Raw genomic sequence first — 23,047 nt, 5'->3', positions numbered from 1 at the left:
GACAACTTGAATAATTCTTCCTGGAATGAGAATAAGTGCTATAAACCGTGGGGATTGATGGTGTTGTGGCAGCTCAGATGACTCAGGCGCATACTGTGTACCCGCCAATCTGGCATGCAACCTTTATCACATGTCATCACGCCTCTCTCCCATCTTTCCTGTCTGTCTCTTCTGTCGACTACCCAAGACAACAGAAGCACTGAGTAAAAAAAAAAAAAAAAAAAGAAAAAAAAGAAAGAAAATGGGGAAAAAAGAAAATAAAAAAAGAATCTTCATGCTAGTCAATAAGCCAAAAAACAAATGGCTCAATCGATTAACAATACGATCTTTTTTAAATATTTCTGACTCAAATGTATCATTTAGCCATTACACTCAATGTGAGATGGATGAGTAAGTTGAAAACCTGAAGAGGAGCAGGATTGCTGCCACCACCCAGTTCCCCTAGGCCACAGTCAATGCTATGACTCGCCATTTATTTCAATTAAGATAACTGTTATTGGGCAGCATGCAAGACAAGAAGTCAATGAACAGATTGAGAAAATGTATTGTACTGATGGATTGGAGAGAAAAGTAGCGTAATGAGGGGAGCACGTCATCAGCAATAGGATCAGAGGTGCATTTTGTGCATTTATGCGACTTTTCTGTTTCACTATTTTCCATAAAAGATGGAAATAAGGACTTTTTTCCTTTATAGATAATCTGGTAAAAGTCCAGTTATATTACTTCAGTATTACACACAGGGCTTTCTTTTTGTTTAAGCAGGCCTTTAGGAACATCTTTGTGAAGACATGTGAATAACGGATGGATCATACATCAGCAAAGAAAATAAAGGTTCAATGTTTGCTTTGAATTAGTGATGATTAACATGCAGGTCCCCCCTGCGCTGCATGTAACACATGAACAGCAGAGGAATAAAGAGGGAGTCAACCGCAAGCAAGTACTGGGGTGAGGAGAAAAGGAAGCAATGGGTATAACACAAACAGACAAGAGCGGAGGAGGAGTGTCAGAAAGAATAACAAGTGAGGAGAGGAAAAGGAGAGGGAAAGGATTGCATTATCCCAGTCATTTATGGCTGGGTAAATCCACCATAATGGCCTGGATCAGTGTCTGCATAGACAAACACACACAGGAATAATCATACAACGATACATATATACAACAAGGGACACAACAATTTCATTAGTGTCAGTATAATGAGCCGTGGAGTCTCGTTAAAAAAAGTCCTGTGTTATTTTTACAATTGAAATAAAGAGAGATATAAAATGTTGAGACAACTCAAAAAGCTTAATCTAGGTAAATCTGTGGCCTTTGGCTGAAGTTAGGCTGGCATATCCCGTTACTTCACATGGTACTAAGCTACAGTTGACAAGCTGCTGTCACAAATTACATATTTTTTCCCCCTCAAAGAAACGTCTCGTTTTTTGGGGGGGTGGGGGTTAGCTCTCTCTAGGAAAATTAGACTAGCAGTATAACCTCAACTACAGTAAAGCAAGGAGCCCAACAAAGCTAAGCCAAAGCAGCAGTCTGTAAAATCAGACCTTAAAGTGACATACTTACATACACATACTGCATAAGTATGGTTATACACATGCATTTATTCAACAGTTCTCTGGCAACACTATGATCTGGAGTTACAACTCTGGTGAAGGGGATGTCAGAAGATAGTCAAAGTAAAACATTTATGAATCTACAATAATACACAGAGCAGAATGAGCCACAGCTTCCCTATGGCTGTGACTTTGTTGTTGCCAGCAGATTGAGAAAGTTCATAACAGTCTGAGGCACTGATAAAAAAAAATAAGATGCTACATGATGAGAGGGAGAGAGTGACAGAAAACCAAAATATACACAGCTGTAGATTGTATGACAAAAACAAGGCATGCTTCTCAACAAAACTCCTGCTCTTGCTAATATACTGATCCGTTTTGCCACTTTGTCAGCAACCTTGAGACGACACTAAGTGGCAGATTTAGGGGCTCCGAGGGCTTCTCAATGGCGTCTGACGTAGAATACAACACAACGCTTACACACAAAAGCCGAATGACAAAATAAATGCCATTCTGTCAACATTTTATTTCTTGAGACAAAGTGTCTGCTTTGTGCTTCTGTAAGAAAATTATAAATGTGATGCTCACTAAGAAACCTAAAGTTTATAAGTCATACAAATATGTGGTTTTTATCATGTTTTTTATTAACTCACCAGGAAAGAGAAACAATTTTTTTTTCAGAACGTTGGCACAGAAACAAATATCTTAAAAAGGAGTGTAAATGAATAAAAGTGTTTGAATTATTTTCACAAGTAACTCGCAAAATAATATGTTGCCAATCTCTGCATTAATTTGTGAAAGCTTTGCAGTCTGATCACTGGCTCATGGCTCTTCTGTGGTTCTGTGTGACTGACCTTCAAATGCCCGGATCAGAGCTTGGTGCCTCCTGAAATAAACCTGTAAAAAGGTTCCAGATGAGAGAAGAAACAAAGCGAGTGGGAGGATTCCTAGAAGACTCACAGACAATAAGATAATAGGGACTCAAGTCGGGCAGGATGATAAAGAAGAAGATAATAAAGGAATATATTCACAGTTGCACAGTAGAGGCTGCAACAAAAATCAATAAAAAGGGAAGATTTAGAGCCCCACCTACAGTTTTATCCGTCTCTAGTGCAAGAAAACCCACTACAATCTGAGCTTTACGTTCATAGTAAAATGTTAAGTCCCCCTGCATTTATAAGCTCTACATAAACATTCATTGTAATGAATGTACTTTAGGTTGTTGTACATATAATTGAGGACTCATTATCTGTCAGTTGTCATACATGCTCCTATGAGGTATTCAACATTACTAGAAATGCCATTACTTCAACAGACTGCCACCAATTAATTGTTCAGAAATAAATGAATAAATAAACCCTTACAATGCAAACAGTTCATTAAATGTGAACATACCACTTCTGAATACTAACTACAGGGATAAATGAAATGTTGTCAAATTTAAATGTAATATTCAAAGAAAACAGAGAATGTTATTTTGATGATTATCAGCAGGTCTATCTTTTGAATAGTGATTCAAAATTTGATAAGACTAAATAAATAAAAGCAGTATTTTGATATAAAATTCTCCCACCATAGACTTTTTCATAGCTCAGGGTAAAACTGTACATTTTCATGATTGACATCTTTGTCAGCAAAGGAAAATGAATGGCTGTTGTAGATTAGTTACTCTATACCCACTGCTATGATCGTGAAAATAAATGACCAATTTAGATTAGAATCCGCATGACATCTTCTTTGGTAAACATCCTGTAACATGCCCTGAAAAGACAATACAGGCATTCAAAGGGAAAACACATCCAAGACCAGAAGAAAAGCATCAATCTCTGCAGGCATTCTTTCTGTACTTTTGTTCTGAACAGTCATTGTTGTTGCATAAATGCTTTAAAATGAACGTCCTCATGTCATATTTCATATGTTCCAATAATTTGAACTGAACAATACTATTTTTGATTGACCACTGTGAAGAGAGTGAAGTTCTCGCTTGCTGCTCTGATCGAATTTCTTGTCCATATCAAAGGTCTTATGATGACGTTTACCTGAACGCAACCAGAGGATGGTTGCTCCAGCAAAAGCTACCAGCCTTTGCTATAATTTCTGAACCTGATAAAGGTCTAACTAACTACTATATACACAACTAATACAAATGCATTAGAACATTACAGATGTGTAGTTCATCTGCTGTTGAAGTTATCTGCTGCTGGCTAATATGCTTTAATCAGTGTTCAAAAATGTCAAATTGCAATTAATGGGACAAGAGACAAGACAAAAGACATGCTGTGGACTAAATAGTAAGCTTGCATACATTGGATGCATTGTAATAGGCAGGGCCTGCTTTGATCATCATTTAGTGGAGCATGGTGATGCTTCCTTAGCTCAATGACACCAAACTACATCCTTAAAAAGAAATCAATTTAACTGATGTATGATAAATATAAACTGGTTTCAGCTCCACAGATTATGATCATTTAGTTTTATTTATTATTATAACGTGGCAGAATTTCTGTAATAAAAATGGTATTATGAAAATGACCTCTGAGAGCAAAGTCAGTGCTCAAATACACTCTGTCAAACTTGATCAAATAAAGTAGTCTATGCACTAAAAACATATTTCATTTTGAGTCATTTATCTTTAACGCCAAGCTTGATTTTGGTCAGATGGCTGTAGTGCTTATGTTCCAGAATTTGATAGAAGGATGATAATTCAGAGGAGCTTATAAAGAAAATGAGAGATGAACATATACTAGTTCATTTTAGGACTGTGGACTTAGTTCCGAATTTCAAATGATGAACCATAAACTTTAACAAATCCAGTTTAAATCTGTGTGAACTAAAATTTGAACTAGTTATTGTAAAGTGTGAACTTCCACAACCTGGAGATAGTAACTCTTTATGACTGTCACAAATTACACTTTATTTAGGCTTGTGTGACAGCCACATACTATTATGTCTCAATATGGGTCTGACTGCAAAGATTTTGAACTCAATTTCTACATCCAGATACAAAAAGTGATCTGCTACAGACAGAGACCAAAACTAATGCCAAATACAGTACCAGTCAAAGGTTTCAATCTTTTTCTTCATAAAAAACGAATGGGTAGGTGTGTTTAAACTCTTTACTGGTACTGTATATTGGGGCAACCTTGGCTAATGTGGAGTTTTTTTTAGTTTTTTTTACCGAAAAAAAAAAAAGTGGAGTTTTTCAAATTTACCACCATGATGCTGATGTCAAGAGGCCAAGTATGCACTTTAAACAAGCACACTTTGGATTTTTAACAGTGTGAGACAGAAAGCATCTGTCTTCCGTACAAATCCAGATACAAGAAGGTCGTACTTCCCACCTGAATTTAAAGGCCACATGTTGTGAAATATTATTTCAGCCAGCCATTTGTCATACCAATTAAAGTAATGGTGGTGTGTGAGGGAGAGTGTGTGTGTGTGTGTTTTCACTGCTCCACTGGAATGTGCTAGTCATTAACTTCTCTATGAAGCTGAAAATATATTTTCCTAATCTATATATTTACCTCATAACCATCAATCTCTGTGTACTTTTGGTGTGCGTTTGTGTGTTTGTCTCTGTGTACAGTATACCTCTATATGAGTGTGTTTATGTATGACTGCGTATCTCTGTGTGCGTTTCCACCTTCTGGCTGGAATGTTTTCCTATATCAAATCTCTCCCACATGCCACTGAGTTATGATTATTCCATCAATTAGAGAACAGAAAAGTAGACAGAAAAGCCCACACCTGGCTCTACTGAGCTTGTACACTTACTTGTACACAACTACTGTGAAAAAAATTCACCTCAGTACCTCATGACAAATGGCTGGAAATAGGATGAGTCTAAAAAGTTTCAGTTTTGTGATGTAAATAAAAACAAAATGGCCAAGAAAGCAATTCTGTAAGTATACAAACTGTAAACTGTAATTCGCTGTAGCCACTAGGTGAGGAATTTCAAAGCTATCTGTTGGTTTTTTAAGCACTGACACTGTTGCATTATTGCTTATAAACTACAACACCCAGTAAACATGATGATCCTACTTGTTGTACATCTAATATACAATCCAACTACAAACCCTTGGAACTTGAGCTAACGTCCTCTAAGCTGAGGTGGCCGACTCCTTTTCCACAAGATTCAAGTAATTCTAATAGCAACCAATAAAGAAAGACCTTGGGGAGAGCATAGTTCATCCTTGTGTCTCCCCTGATAGTACTTACAATGATCCAGATCTGTGAATACCTGAATTACTGCCATGCATCACCCTGTTATTATTAGAAACTCATAATTTCCAGGGAGTCTGCCACATTTCTTGTGTAACCTAGAAATGTTATTGCTAAAAGATTTTCCCACACTACAGATGAACTATATCATGTTCTTTTACAGGTTGATACCTTTATTTTGGGGGACTACTGGATGAGACCCCAAAGTTAAATGAAAATAAATTTTAAAAAATGACAGTATCTGCAGCAAATCTTATCACCAGTCAAACTGTGTTGTTGAGACCCTTCTTTCAAAAGGCAAGAGCTAGCTCTAATTGGTCGGCTTGTTTCCAAAATGTCAAAGCACAAAGCAGCAGAACATTCTTTGTTTTAAGATGTGTCCATGTGTCTTAGCCACTAAATAAGACATTATGCAATTGCATTCCATAGTGATGCAGATAAGTAATGAAAGAGAAACATCCCACTGAGGCTCAGGCTGTTCAGGAGTAGCAAATCTAATTAACTTTTCTTTTTTTGTATTCATATGTATTTACTGTATATGTTATATATATATATATATATATATATATATATATATATATATATATGAAACAGGACCTATATATATATATATATATATATATATATATATATATATATATATATATCTATATAGATATATATGTAAATCGATATGCACACAAATCAGTCAGAACATTAACACCTGCCTAGTATTTTTAAGTCATCAGAATAGCTCTGACCAGTAAGGGTATGGACAAAAACATGTTAAGGTGTCCTAGAGTATCTGCCATCTGGACATTCGCAATAGATCTTTTGGGCTCTGTAGTTTTAGACTTGCTCCCGTTGATTCTGTTGATGTTGATGATACACATCCCATCAGATTGGCTGCTTGAAAGTTTTGAAATTGGATGAAAATATCAGATTCTTAGTCCTGTTCTTTGAGTCCGTCCTAAGATCTTTTTTTGGGGGGCTTACTGTTGTCCTGCCAGAGGACACTGGGGGCTACTGCAGGGCACTGCTGTTACCATGTGGGAGTAGTGACTGGTCTGCAAGCATTCTTTGGTCAGTGTCCAGTGTCAAAGTAGCGTTCAGGTTTTCCCAGCAAAACATTACATTGCAGACAGATGAGCACTGATACTTTACCTTTTAGTGGTTTAAGAGTTTTGGCTGTTTGGTGTGTGTTTGTATGGATATCATACATTTCTTGTTTTTCTCATGTCCTTTCGGTGTTGAGCATATTCAATCTAGATGTAATAAAATATGCTATATAAATAAAATTGCCATTGCCACAAGGTCCTCAACAAACCTGTGTGATCCTAGATGTTAACTCCACAATAGTCTGAGCACGAAGTGCCCACATCTGTGCTGCTTAAATTCGAGAAAAACATAATTGGACTGGTATAAAAGAAGTATACCAGTCAACTTAAAAGATGAGTCATCAACATATTTTCATTATTTTCCAGTAATTGACAAACTACATACTAGCATTAACAATACCAACAAAATAATAGTTGTGACACAGATATCAATGTAAAAGTTATATTTAGTGGAAAAACACATTATATAGAATAAAAAATAAAGTCACTGGGGTTTTAAAGGATATCAGTCAGCAGAGTTGCTTTTAAAATAAATAGCTATTCTAAATACTTAAATTCTTATTTTGAGGCAACACGGTCATCAAAGAAGTGTGTGCAGTACACATGAAAAAGGCCTCTCACAGTTTGTCCGTGTATAAATCAATGTGACACTAACTAAACAGGCGCTGCTGGAGAGCAGGGATAATGAACAGAGAAGGACTGAAGGCAAGGTGAGTCTTAATCATGGGACAGACATGATGGAACAAGCAGAACAGGCGAGAAAGCAGGTGGAAAATTGCTTGAAACACAAACAGAACAGATGTTTAAAATGTTACACACAGCACATCTTTGTAAAAAAATAACATCTCTTCATGTTGGACTGAAATTTTTGTGAAATTAGCCTCTGGAGGCCTGTGAAAAGACACAAGACTCTATATTTGATCAGTTCAAAGGCAGCATGATTTCCAGATTTTATCTCAAACTGAAACATGAATATCAGCACAAATAGTTGCCTTTGGAGACAAAAAAGGCTTTTGGTGGGTCACTGTTAAGTGGGACAGTTGCAAATTTGAAAGTAGCCACAGGTGATTTGACAAAATTAACACACCCATGGGTACACAGTCATTCACTGTGCAAACTTGTCTGCAAATTAAGACCAAAGAGGCAGGGGAGGGAGGTAGGCTTTTGGACAAAAGTGTGGCGCCAGTATTTCATTACCAACATCCCAGTGTGGAAATACTGACTACATAGGACTCTGTGACCCCTCAGGTATTTAAAGTACAGTACATAGACAATGCAGCTAAAGGAGCAATTTGGCGCAAATTAGTTTGATCTTTTGAATCCATGCTTTTAGACTGAAAGAGACATTATAGCATGTAGGCAGGGGATAAAGAATTCCACAGGCACAAACAACCACACGCATCAGGCCACTGCAGATGCAGCAAACAAACAGGCAAACAGCCAGATTGCTATCCAGAATGTTAAAATAACAGCATCACCTTTGTGGCCATCTAACAATACTAGATTGGTGCAAAGAGCAAACAAACAGTGCAGGAGTAGGACATACAACATCTGTTTACTATAGTTAGGTAATATTTGCTCTCAAGATGAATACTTGTTCCAAGAGTCTGTTCAATAAACACTTTTGAGGAGCAATTTCCTTCAGTTGTAAGCAAGGAAATACGGAAGGGGGCTTGGAGGAAAACCAAAACAAACTGGGTGAAACCCTATTAGATTTCAGAGTAACATAACTCAGAAGAATTACGATGTAAAACTTGCACAAAAAAAGGAAGCATTCCAGAGTGTACCGCAGCTTTCTAGAAATCATGTCATCCTACTTTTTATTTAAAGACCCCCCCCTGTCCAAATATGTTCACAAATCAGTAGTAATTAGAGGTTGAAAGTGAGTAAGAAACAAAAATCTATGAAATACAATAAAACACAAGAAAACACAAGAAAAAAAGTTGAAAAATAAACCTTTAAATTGTGGTATCTGGGTAAATAAGTTGACAGATGAGAGTAATGGGACCCAACTAATTACCTTCACTTAATTTTGTACTTTACTCCAAAACTTAAGACATGTGTGCTCCATCATACTACAAGCCCATCATTCAGAGGAGCATAGCTTTGATAGTTACATTACATTACATGAGCTTTGCTGTTACATTAATGGGCATGGTGATTTTTGGAGCTTAGGATTCAAGGATTCAAGGATTTTTATTTGTCAATGTATTCCTACAATGAAAATTTATTCACCTCTTTAGTCTTGGAGGTGTTGAGGACCAGGTCGTTGTCAGCACACCACCCCTACAGATGTTGGACTTCCTGTCTGTACCAGGTCTCGTCATTATTCGCAATGAGGCCAACCACTGTAGTGTCATCTGCAAGTTTAACTACAGTGTTGGAGGAGTGGGTGGGGACACAGTCCTGGGTGAAGAGGGCCGGACTGAGCACACAGCCCTGTGGAATGCCAGTGTTCATGTTTACGGTGTCAGATGTCAGGCTCCCCATCCTGACATTCTGAGGTCTGTTGGTCAGGAAGTCCATAATCCATGAACAGAGTGAGCTGGATAGTCCGAGGTTTCTGAGTTTGTGGACCAGTTTGTGGGGCACTACAGTGTTGAATGCACTGCTGAAGTCCACAAAGGGCATCCTGACGTAAGCTTTAGGCTGCTCTAGGTGCTCCAAGGCTGTGTAAAGTGCAATGGAGATCCTCCTCCTCTGTCGATCTGTTTGCTCGGTACGCGAACTGATGGCTGCCCAGGTCTGCAGGGATGCTGGTCTTGATGTGTGCTAGCACCATCCTCTCAAAGAACTTCATGATGACAGGGGTGAGGGCGACTGGGCGATAGTCATTGAAGGGTGTGACAGCAGACTTTTTGGGCACAGGAACAATGGTCATGGTTTTACTGCAGGTGGGGACAGCAGCTTGTTGTAAGGAGAGGTTGAAAATGTCCGTGAACACGACAGCCAGCTGACCAGCACAGGTCTTCAGGAGGCGGCCTGTCACTCCATCCGCTCTGGCTGCCTTGGTGGTGTTGATCTTCCTCAGGGTGGATCTCACCTGGTGCTGCAGGAGGGTGAGTGTTGGCTCCTCCTCGGACTGGATTCTCACATCAGGCTGGGCTCTTCCCTGCTACTTGTCGAAGCGAGCAAAGAAGAGGTTCAGGGTGTCGGGATGATCAATATCCTGACTGACCTGCGTGGTGTTGCTCTTGTAGTCTGTCAGGGATTTGATACCTCTCCACATGCTGCGAGGGTCGTTGTTATGAAAGTGATCCTCTATTTGCTAACTGTATCCGCTCTTGGCGTCCCTGATGCCCTTTGCCAAGTTCTTTTGTGCAGCTCTGTAGGCAAGCTGATCCCCTGACCTGTAGGCGGCATCTCTGTCTTTGAGCAGAAACTGTACATTTCCAGTGAACCAGGGTTTCTGGTTTGGAAACACCCTGACGGTTTTGGTGGGCAGTACAGTCTCTGTGCAGAAGTTTATGTAGTCCAAGACAGCAGCCATACACAACTTCAAAAACCTTTTATTAACTTCAAAACCTGCAATTAGTTTTTTCTTTTTTTTTCTTTCAAACTCAGTTTCTAATCATCATTTCTCACCATGGTCCTGTTTCATCACTTTGCATGCCTGCTCAGGTAATCAGTATCAATAAGAAACTCATAAAAAACCCATAAGTATCAATAAGACACTCGTAAAAAATCCATAAGTATCAATAAGAAACTCGTAAAAAATCCATAAGTATCAATAAGAAACTCATAAAAAATGTAGCAGTAACTTAATATTCATGTGTGTTGTAGATCTTTGAAGTCAGGACTTGATAAACAAATGCAAAACCGTAAGACTTAAAAACCCTGCTCATAACTGAAAGAATGATGTCTAACACACACGGTCTCGCTTGTGTGTATCTAAACTGGACTAGGTAAACATTTAAGGTGGGCACAGTAAGCTCAACAAGGACTCAACAATTTCCAGTGATGCAAAATGTCCCAAAATAAGAACTGATTCAGGGAAACATGAAATCTCAAGAAGGCCATGAAAACTATGCACACCAATTCATTTATCCGTGAGCAAGTTCACACAACATCATTCAACATCTGTTCAACATTAATTCGCATGCCTAAACACACATTCACATCTCTTCTAATATAGTGCTCCAACATTCCTCCTTAGGAGTCTAACCCTATCCTGACCTTTAACCTACCCTCATTCAAAATTTTAACATTCATTGTTTTCGGGGAATGGCTTTGTGTTCCCAAAAGGGAGGCTGAAGCCCATAATGTGTGAACACACTTATATCCGAGAACACGAGTAGTACAATAATGCACGGATATACACAATACATCTCACGCTGCATATCAGAGAGTATGTGGGTGGTGACTTCCCCATAGGCCAGTGTTGACAATGAGTGGAGGAGACAGGAGAGATACACACACACATCCACATATGGAAACCTTAGACAAATTTAGACAGTCTACATGCATCAAGTTTGCGGTTTAAATGTGCACACACATTACTGCAGTCTATCTGCACTGTGAAACACTAGAGCCCTACAAGGACCATGGTGATAATGACAGTAGTGACAACAAGCAGGATAAAGATGATGATAAAAATGTGACAATGTGTGACCGTGCAGTGCTGTGTTTATCAGATAGCTGCACAGAGAATCTGGTTTTAGTACCAGATGATGATGATTCAGACTGGATGCCTTGCAGGCAGACTGTCAGCAGACACTATTTCCCCTCTGGTTTTGATGAACTTTCGGAAATTTGAACCGTTATTGTCAAGATTGAATGAAATACCATCACCATCAGATTTGCTGTTTTAATCTAATATGAATAAGATTTGCTGTTTTTTAAGTGTGGATAGGCATTAATGTGCAAGTCGTCATAACAGAAATGCCCTTTATTAGTCATAGCTTTGTGCAATCGTTTCCCCTGGCTAAGAAGATATCTGACTAAGAAATGTCTTTAGCCTTGACAACCTTCATCTGCAGGACTCACGCATTAATATTTCAAGGAAAGAGTTTTACCATTTCTTGAAGCACATTCTTCAAGCAAAGTGCTGTTCATCTCTTACATAAACACTTGCTCTTTTCACATGGTTGCAACTGTGAGACATCATTTAAAAGCTTTTTGCAGCCACAGTTTTCTTCTTTTAGTCTTCCAACAAATTTACTAAGAATTCACTCAGGGCAACATAAAATGCGAGAGTTGTTTCTTATTGAGGGCTGACTAAATATTGGAAACATCTCTCAGTATGACAATAATAATACAGCTCAACAAAACCACAAGCAACAGCCTTCAAGGGATTATTAAGTCTTAAAGAAAGATTTCTGATATGATGTTGATTTACAGCAGATATGCTCCAACAGTGATAAACTAGATCTATTTCTTGTGGCTCCATTGTGAATAATTGAAGATCTTTTTTTTTTCATTAAAAAAAAGGAGGAAAATAACTCAATTTAATGATTGTAACACACTCCAAGATTAAGTTTAGCTGATGCTACATTGTTTCACTTTGTTTCACAAGGCTGAACGTGACAAGCAAAAATGTGTGCCGGATTTTAATGGTTTCCTAGTTTAAGTGATGACAAATGTCCTCTTAACTATTCCTTTAGTTAATCCATGCTCAATCCATGAAATAACTTCAGGGTAATTTCTGGTATAACAACTTTTGGTTTCAAAAGCTGCAAGCTGGCACTTTTGGATAAAATAAACAGTGCAGCTCAGCCTAGCAGCACATTATCGCATGTTCGGAAAAAAAAAAAAAAAAAAAAGGCTGCTGCCATAATTGCTTTCAGTCAGTGTGATAGGCTGATATCAAGTGTTGTGAATAATGGCTCCTTCTTTCTTCAAGCAGACAGAAGGAGGACAAGGTAGAAAGGAAATGCACTGCTGGGTTCTGCTTACTTCAACTTACACAAATGGAGCTCCAGAGCTCATGTTAATATTGAATGCTTCTGCTATTCTCAATGGGCTGAAAAGAGTATTCAGCTGGTACTTTGCACACTCACAAGCACAAAGGCGCGCACACACTCCACTGTGACTCGTGGGTTAATGACACAGCTGTTTTCTCTTCAAGTATGACGTACACAGGCCAAGAAGTATGTGTGCATCGAAACTGTGCACATGCTTGTTCAATCATACAGTGAGTAATATGAGAAAAACCAAATTCAGTTGTTTCTGCCCCAATCAATAGATATATGGTCCTTCTACACAGCACACAACGCTATTCTGTCACTGAACAGAAATTCTAACTAAGTGCTCTTCTTTCTTTTTTTCTGCTTCTGTGCAGCAATGTGAATTTTAGAAAAAGAAAATTTAAAAAAAGACAATCTTAATTCTACTCAAAATTAAAAGTTTCATGGAGAAGCAGCATTTAGCTGTTATGCTGCAAACAAGTGGAACAAACTGCCAGTGGCGATTAAACTTTCACCAAATGGAGACATTTTTAAATCCAGGTTAAAAACATTTTTTTTCTCATGTGTCTGCATGAAATCTGCACAATATCTTTGAACTTATCTAGACTGCTGCTTGTTTTCAAATTCATTTTAATAATTTTATTTGTTTCTCTTTATATTCTTTCATGTATTTTTAATGCTTCTTACACTCCCTGCTGCAATGCTTTTATTTTATGTAAAGCACTTTGAATTGTTTTGTACATGAAATGTGCTATACAAATAAATTTGACGATGACGAGGAGTAAAGACAGAGAACAATAAGGAGGAGGAGAAAGCATGAGTATGGCATATAATGAAGACAAAAAGGTTTCCCCATGTTTCCTGAACACCAGCACAAAGCCCATGGTTTCCAGAAACCCTTCAAGCAACTGCAGCTCCAGAACAAATGCTGATTCACAGAGCCGCACGATCCTAAATGCTTGAATACCAATTAATATTTGCTCGACATCCTGTTTAGTTTGCCTATTATTTTATATTGTTTAAAAAAAAATGTGAGTCTGATGTTTAATAACTTTTAATCAAAATGATATACTAACTTTATTCATGTTCCATACAGGCGTTTTAAAGCAGAGGTGGAGAAGCTGGTGGAGTACTTTTTAATCCCACACAGTCAAACACACAACTTTCCATTAAAACATACTTTTAAGTAGTATTTGTGTTAATTCAATTGTATATGGTTTATCAATAATGTTACGACTGCAAATACAGTGGAAATAATTGTTTTTAATGTTTCGATTATTTTGAAAAAAATAATGCTTGGTTTTAAAATTCTGAGATCTTTAGGGATGCTAAACAAACTGTCATTATCATCATTACCACCCTTTATTTAAAAAAAAAAAAAAAAAAAGAATTCCCATTTTCATATTGAATATGTATCATCTTGCAGTACAAGTACAACCTATGCTCACTATTATACCTTCTGGCTTTATCAATGTGCAAAGAAGCAATACAATGTTAATAATTATTCAATCTTACATGGCATATAAATAAAAGGAGAAAAAATTCCATGATATTCTGAATTTGTAGGCCACAGTAAAACACAAAAGGGAAAGTGGTAGGATGACAAGTAATACAGTTCATCAGTTAAATTCATACTGACAGCAGTATAAGTACATGGTACAGTATGTTCTTTACAGCAGCTTGAAGAAAACACTAGGACATCGCATACATGCAAACTTAAAAACATCTTGAGCTAATTAAATGTTTGAAGTACCAAAAAAATTGTGTCAATATCAGCCAGTTGTTTTTCTTAAATGTAGAATCTCTTTCATCTTAATGTGCTCTTAATGTTCCGTTGTTAAAAGTGAATAAAGTAACTAAATATGTAAAGCAACAGCTGGAAAAACAAGTTATTACTGAACAAATCTGAAATAAAAAATGAGCACTGAGAACTCTGAGAACTGAATAAATCACGTGTGTTATCGAGAAACCCGTCACCCATAATTTTCATCCCTTGAAAACCAGTCTTGGCAGAGGTAATGGCACACAGACATCCTAACATGCACAGGGACACGCACAAATACACAACGGAGAATGTTCATATTCGTCCACCCATCCGTAATAGTTAACTTTCTGCTCGGCTGGTTTGTACAGGGAGACAAGGGCGAGAGATGGAAGTGCTGAACCGAGTCGTGAAGTGTGAACAAACGAAGAGGAGGAGGAGGACGAAGAAGACCGTTTCAAGACCTCTGAATCACCGCCCACATCACCAAATTCATCAGTGACTCAAAAGGGTCTGGTGTGGCCGTTTCACTCTTACGTGGCAGGAGAAACCAATTGGAACTTAGAATGCAGATGATGATAACAAAATTATACCAGTTTTCAGTTTATATTATTCAAAGAGAGACAAAAGTTCATGAAAGTAGCAGGTAAGTTTGTGGGGAGTCACAACTGCACGGCCTTTAAACTAGAGACTGTGGTTTGATTTCTATGTGAAACTGTTACTGTCTGGACTGCAAGCTGCTCTGATGATACAACATGGTCTAAACTTCCAGTCTGCAGAGGTGGGCACAGTTTTGTGGTGTGAATGATTGGGAGTAAATTTGGATGCAAGTTATATCATCTTAATTGATGGAGAAAAGAGAGGTCCTGAGTAATTGACCAAATGTCCACGTATTCATGTTAGTCTTAGAAATTAGATATATAATTTCCTTTGCTAAGAAATACATAATATAATATAATATATAGTACATGTATTGCTATATCTCATAAGAATGGTCTGAGAAACAGATGTTAAACAAAGTCCATTTCAACCCAAAATGTCAATCTGAAAAATGTCAGTTCATTATGAGAATGTTCAAAAGATGAAACTAAAGACTAAAGAAAGGCTAAAAAAGCTAAACAATCCATCCGACTCTGCGCTAATGTTCACTTCTCCAACTGGAACCAACAATCTCAGGACCTGCAGCTAGTCTTCAAAAGGTGTGGATCATTGGTGAAAACCACATGACAGATACAGGAGTGGGCTGCCATGCTTAAAAAATCTCTGAAGGAAAATGTCCGACCTTTTCAAAGGAGCTGTGGTGTCGTAACCACTGCCTGGGGTAGGATTCATCTCCCTGGTAACCAAGACAACAGAGGAGAAGCTTGTTACCCTCAGCGTTGCCTCCGCCACGTAATGTGGTGTGAAGAAGTCATGGTCAGTTCACATATTTCTGTGAGACCAAGCAGAAATGAACAAACTCACTACATGCACAGACAGTCCTTTGTCTGCGTCTAACAAAGAGTGGAATAACAATCCCATCATTTTCTGCAGGGTACCTTGTCATTTGTCACAAGGACACCATAACTAAACTTTGTAAAAGACTGTTACTTACTGTGGTGGTTAACTATTAGTTAATACTTCACCTAAATTTTAGTCGCCAATACAAGAACAGTTCCTGCGGGTGATATATGGCACAATGGCCAAGATTTCCACAGGATATTACACAATTTCCAACTAATGCAGTATATACAAATTAAGTCTCTTAAGAGACAAACAGAAGATACACTAGATACAATATCTACCAAGATTTAATGTTTTTTGATATGAAAATATTTCAATTTAATCTTCGAGCCATTTGCTTCGTCATGAATGCTCCCTCTTTTGTCTCTCCATCTGTCTCCCCGTGTCTTACTCAAGTGAGCAGTTGGCGTAAACAGACTAGCAGCAGCAGTAACAATAATCACGTCAAGCCTTCCCTGACGCTCACATAAAAATGATTTTGGGTGAGTCACGGAGGCAAGTAGAGAAAGAAACAAATCAATATCAGACAGCGTGCTGGATAGAAAAGTGCAGCAAGATGGATATTTAGGTAGACATTTAAGCTAATGTAAATAACCCTCTGTGTAAAGCCAGCCTGACGCGGCTGTGATAAATGACGTCTGTTTTTCAATTTATCTGTCTCTGTCTTCCTATATACAAACACAACATGTGACATTTCCTTCCCTCAACCTTATTATCTTTCCTTTTAGTTCCCTCAAGTATCTCCTCAACCGACCTTTGCTCCAAAAGCATCCGATAAGCATCAGACAGAAGGAGGCAAAGTTCAGGATAAGTACATTGCTTCTGTTGATAAAATATGTTTTATTTTCCAAAATGTGGGTGGGATGATATTTAATTGGTTGTTCAGTGATGTCTGGCAGTTACAAATAGACTGTAAAAATGCATTCACACAACATCTAAAGTTTCTCTGAAGAAAGGAATCTTTTTTTCCATCTTTGTTCCTGTTTTTACGTCCTCTCCCGTCCTCCTATTCCCATGTCAGTCTCTTACATTCCTCTCATCTCCCTCACTCTCCTTAATGTGCTTTTTATGCGAGTAGAAAACAAGGCGGTCATACCCCTCGGCTGGCTATCAAACATTTATATCATGTGGTGCTGTGGAGTGCATAAGGGAGAGACAGAAAGACAGACAGAAAAGGAGAGGGGCGCCTACAAATTGAGCAGAGAGACATGGAAAGACAATAAAGCAGAGGAGCAGACAAGAGACAGAGAGGAAGCCACACAAAGAAAGAAGTGACAAAAAGAGTGAAATTTAAGAGACTAGAGATGGACAAAGAAAGCATTAAATGACAGAGACAACCCAAGAGAGGGGACAGGGGAATAGCAAAACAGTTACAACAGAGGAATCATTGTACAAGTTCTGCAGGTCAGGAGGTCACCAGACACTTTGTCCAGCAGTGCCAGATAATGTTACAATAAAGGATGACCTAATATAATCGATCAAATAAACAAGAAAATTTGAAAAATTGTTGCATCTATGGGAAAAGTTCAGATTAGTAACAGATCTTTATTCAAATCTGATGACATCACTCTTGGAAAAAAATGTAAAAAAAAAAAAAGGAGAGAAAAGTGTAATTTTGGTCTGTCTACCTAAATAGCAGTGAAGTAATATTGAGTAGCATGTCGGTGACGCACCAGCCTTTCCACATTCTGTGAAAGGAGAATGTTTGAGCAAATAATGAAGCAGGTCATCCAGGAATCTCTCTTTATCTATGTGATAATACAACCAGCTGTTACAAAGCAACATCATGATCCTCTTAAAGTCATACATCCCAGTAAATCTGAGTCTAGTACAATATTTATTAGCTGTGTCATCTGTTTCAACCAACTCTCAGTGGAAATATATGGATCTTTAGACATCAATATTGTTCACAGATAGTTGCCACAGTAAGTGTCTGTTGGTTGCTGATGGGCAAATTGTGGACAGTAAGATTCTAGAGCTGCTGCTGATCCTGGTGACTGTTCACATTTTTCAGTACAAACAACCCTTTTCATGTTGTTATTTGATTCAATGTCCACTGTGATTTAAAACTAAAACATTCTTCAACCTCCAAAGTACTTGAGAATGTCGAATAACAAGTATATAATATACTAAGAAAAGTACTATATACTAAAAATTAAAGGTTCTTGGTCATTTTGTTTAAATCTGATAATTAATGTAGTGCTACATTTGGCAAGACAAAATACAAAAACCTGATTACATAATTAATTTTTGTTTGATTGATTTAGCAGGACAAAGGTCATGGACTAAGCTCATAACTAATGCATCATTATCTTTTTATTACATCCCCCAAGCTTTGACACAGGTGGGGAGAAAATTAGTTAGAGTGCATGACCAGTGATAACCTGAGGGATTTCCAGGTGAGATGAATTTTTTCTTTTTTTTTTACCTTAAGGCAAATGGGATACTGATACTCCGTGGCACCATACAGTATTTTATATGCTGACAAATATTGCTGCCTTGCCGTTTTCTTCCATATGTTTGACGGTATCCAAACAGAAATATATTTTTAAAAGAAGGAAAAGGAAAAGGAAAAGGAAAAAAGCCTGAAAAATAAGTTTAAAACATCTAGTTCTGGTTGTAAGCTGCTATTATGTTTTTTACTTGCTTTCCTAATTGCCGCTTAACCAACTTAAGATATTATTTTTGTGTTGGTGCTTTCTTGCTGAATGTAATCTGCTATTTTTTGCCACCTTTTCCATTTTCTGATTTTGTTTCCCCTAGTTTCTTTGAGCATCATAATGAGTGTGCAGACAGACCTCAGTGTTACTCAAGGATACTTTATCATGAATGGCTGGACTGGTGGTTAATGGCAGTAATGGCTGTTATAGGTGTTGTGATCCCTGGATTGAGCCCATGTGCTGTGGATTTATGAGAACAAACAAGGCGAAGGACATCTTTAATGATTTTCACATAAAATTGCCATTACCCCCAACACACCCAACCACCACCAGCCTCCAACTGCACAGAAATAAGCTATACGATGAAAGGGAGATGAGGGAAACACTCCCTATTCTGAATGATACTGTGGAGAAAGAAGAAAAATAAACCACTGCATCAACAAATACAGTGTGTGATCAGAAATTACCCACATGCACACACATATGGATGCAAATAAACACACACAGTGAAAAACATCTCACATCCCTTTTTCATCATAAAGACCACATAATCTTTATATACATAATCGGCACAGCACAGAGGAGTAAAATAATATCTCGACTCATTTCGTTTCCCTCATGTCCCACAAGTCAGATGTTTTTCCCAATCTACCTCATACAAGCCGTGACAAACCAGCTTTGTCAGTCAGATTTGTAACCCATTTCAGAGGTGTGTGGTATGTGTCTAAGAATGTACAGTAATTCTTTCTTTTGGGGAGGATGGGTTTCACTCTCACAAACGTCATGAAAATGAAAAAAAAACAAAAAAACATCCCTAATCTTCAGCTGCTGAACTCAAACAAAACGAGTGACCTTGAGCTCCTGCAGTCAAGTCACACAAGCTCTTTTACCCTTCTCTAACCTATACATTGCATAACATTCACATGTACAACAGTGCCAAGCTGCTGCCACATGGACAGGTAGATTTGGGGAATGTGTGGGGGATGGGGAGCAAACCAGAAAATAAAGGGGTCTGTAGAAAATGAAGATGTGAATATACTTTATAATGTTCTTGACCTCAATCCAATGATCACGTTGGACTGAAAATGTCAGACTTACAGCTTGGGCTTTTTTGTAGGAATCAAAAAGTGCATCAGTGTAAATAGCAAAAGCTCATAGGAGCCACACTGCATATTGTGTGACATTCTATTGTTTTGAGTTATGGAGACATCCATCTGCTCATTGGGTTTATGAACAAAAAAATAAAAAGATTAAGAACCATGAGGCGTGTAAGGTTGTGTAATACACCCGACACTGCCTGAACACCACATCAGCCATCCAAAACAAGAACTATCAGATTTTCCCTGAATACAGGGAGACACTACAGCCAAATGGAGAAATAGGGTTTTATTACATAATGTAATCCCCTATCCCACAGACAACATCACCACACAGCAGCCCTATGAGTCATTTTTGACCCCCACTCTTACAACCTCCTTTTCAGAGAGCTCCAGCTCTTTAACCATCTACCTCATCTTCTGCCCTTGCACAAGTACTTTCCTCCTTCCCTTCCATCATTCTTCCAGTTACTGTTTACCCCCTTCACTTCAATTCTTAATCAATTCCTGTCTGTCTGACTCCCAGCTCTCACTCTTATTCCTTTGTTTTTCCTTTTACTCTTCCAACCTGTCTCTCTTCCTTATTCTCTCACAATTTTACCCCATTATATCTCTTTACTCTCTTCTGCTCATCCAAATTCTCTCCCCTCTCCTGGATTTCTTCTCTCTCTCTTTAATTCTCTATCACATCCCTTTCACCCCACACATTCTCTCCCAGCTACTACCAATCCCTCTTTATGCATGCATGTCTCAACCTCATCTGTCCCCTTTTATTATTATTCTTTTTATTGACCACCCACAGGCCTTACCAGGTATGAGCCACAGTGAAGCGCCGCCTCTGTCGAATGCTCTTGTTCACCATCAGTTTGCGGAAGAGGCGCGGGGAGCTTCTTGGTGACAGTTTTGGGGACGTGGCACCCCTCTTGCCTCCCCCCACTCCTGCCATCTTGGGGGGCTCAAGCTCCAGGTGCATGTGCTCCTTGAATGTTCGAATGCATGAGTCCATCTCAACACTCAGCTCGTTGGATGACATGTCTGTAAACTGGGATTGAGGTCTGTACAGCAGACTAATATTTCTATGTCAAATTCTGCCAAATTCTGTCCAAATTCTGCTCCACCAACCGGTCATGTGAAAATGATTCCTCTTGCTGTATGCAGACACATAAGTTTTAACTGGATTGTAATATTGCACAAATATAGAAGCAACCTAAAACGCAGACATTAACCCCGGAGAAAGCCAGCTCACCCATGCAGTTTTGCTGCTTGTGTTGTTTTATTCTGTTTTCTATTCTTCCCTCCTTGCCCAGTTCTTCACAGGTTTAGGGATTAGCCAGCCAGCAGTCGCTCCTTCTACCTTCCCCTTTTATTTGGCTCATGCCCCATGCCTTCCTGCAAATCTTCTGTTCATCACAGGCTCTTAGTAGCTTCTACAGCATAGTTATATACAGGAAAAATGTCTCTTCTCAACTCCGCTTGTTTCACATCTCTCCTCTGGTCCTGCTGTCTGTAAAGTGTACACTCCAGTCCCCCTCTTCTTCTCCCTGCGAAACTCCACGTTACTGTTGGTGCCTGCTTAACGCACACCTCAGTACCAACTCTTTGTTTCAGTCCATCGAGGTGGCTTGATGTTGGAGGATCTCCCTTATGAAAGATTCAGAAGGGCTGAAAACTGTTCCCTACCTCCTCCTGTTTTGCTCCCCCTCCATCAACCACTGCTTGACTGACCTCCTCTCTCTGCAAACAACCCCCACCTCTCTCCCAAAGGCACTCCCAGTGTGGCACAGAGTGACTCCTGCTATGCTGAGCTTTAAGTCAGATTTGTCTTCACTCGCGTAGCCGAGCACAGCATGCAGGCAAATGCTTCACTTGCTGTTTCATTCAGAATATACACAAGGAGTCCAGAGCAGGCACGCAGAGAACGCAAGCCACGCCTCCCCTGATAAGGATTGGCCAGTGATTGTTGTGACGACAACCAGGCAGGCACAGTAACAGGTTGTCAGATTTATTATTTATTTTTTGTTTAGCTGGGATTTGTTGTAATGTTGCTGATGATATTTTGACCTTTGGTGAAGCTGGCAAGTAGTTAGGACAAGCCAAGAAGAAAAGACAATTTGGAAGGGGGGTAAAAGCAAATAGCTTAATGAAGATTACTGAGGAGAAACATAAACACAGCTCAAGGTGCAACCGATTCAAATTAAATCTCTAAAGCAGGCATTTATTCTGGTAAATATAAGTATTTTGTCAGTAAACAATTACATATTAGCTCTCTACTCAAAGTGTCTTCTCTTGTTCTACCGTAGCAAACATATCTTATCTATCAAACACAAGAATATTTGAATCATCGAGCCATAATTCTGTGTGAATGAGAGTAATCATCAAATTGCTTCAGAGCATAAAGATAAAGACAGAACAGAGTGAGACAGTAACATGAGTGATACAAGCACACTGGTCTATTCTGAGTGAAGAGATGAAAAAAGAGAAAAGAGGGGAAAAAAAATAAATTCGGGTAATGCCCTGAAGGTAGAGAGACCACAAAGATGATGGAAAATAATCCGAATGAACATGAGAGGATGGCAGCGTGACGAGTATTAGAAATGTGAGCACTTGTTTGTCTGCTATTGGACTGATTTGTTTTGGTAGTGAGTCACTGATGATTTGAAGCCATGGGAAGATGAGAGCTTTCTCACAAAATTTTTTGCCAAGAAACCCCTTTGAAAATAGTCTTTCCAAGCTTGTGCATGAAGATGAAAACACTTGTAGTAATGCAAGGCGTGTTGGTGTTAATTGGCGTTAGAATTTCAGAATGGGCAAGGACACTTTCCATTTCCCATTGTCTGCAGTTGAGATCCATGGCTGGACAGCACGGGACTCATTACCTTTTACAGTGGAGCGCTGCGCTCGCCACAAAAGGACACATTTTCTCAACTATATTTTAACATAGCAAGTAATTGTTTTCTATCATTTGTTATGTTAAGCATGACTTTGGCTGGCTGTGGTTCACTTTTTTCCTTGTATAAGAAAGTGGAATATGTTATAATAACAGTTAAAATAACTAATCATATATTTTCTATGATTGTTTGACCTTGTAAACTCAAACTGTATGACAAGTTCCAAGTGGTGTGGGATCACAAATCACAAGCTTCCTGAAGGCTTTTCAGTACAGGTTTTAAAAGGAGGACGACTCAGAAGAGCAAAAGACTAGCCAGCTAGCCAGTTGCTCGCAGTAGCAGGAGACATTGGGTAGGACATTGTTA

The 23,047-nt window shown here is 38.6% G+C and overlaps 1 protein-coding gene across 2 annotated transcripts in view; it reads right to left on the bottom strand.

Annotated features, from left to right (window-relative positions):
- The window catches only part of pde4ba (phosphodiesterase 4B, cAMP-specific a), a 142,771-nt gene that overhangs the window by 97,226 nt on the left and 22,498 nt on the right, over window positions 1-23,047 (bottom strand). Inside the window, exon 1 of one of the 2 annotated variants that reach the window (XM_075485767.1) lies at window positions 20,603-20,869. The exons of the other annotated variant lie outside the window; for it this stretch is intronic. Within the exon in view, the coding sequence (XP_075341882.1) occupies window positions 20,603-20,826 (224 nt within the window). The 5' untranslated portion in view covers window positions 20,827-20,869. Of the gene's footprint in view, window positions 1-20,602; window positions 20,870-23,047 lie in introns of those variants that run through there. 2 annotated transcript variants of the gene reach the window in all.

The sequence above is a fragment of the Odontesthes bonariensis genome, chromosome 15 (genome assembly GCF_027942865.1).
Source record: "Odontesthes bonariensis isolate fOdoBon6 chromosome 15, fOdoBon6.hap1, whole genome shotgun sequence".
Taxonomy (NCBI): Eukaryota; Metazoa; Chordata; class Actinopteri; order Atheriniformes; family Atherinopsidae; genus Odontesthes; species Odontesthes bonariensis.
This window is presented reverse-complemented; position numbering and strand designations above follow the sequence as displayed.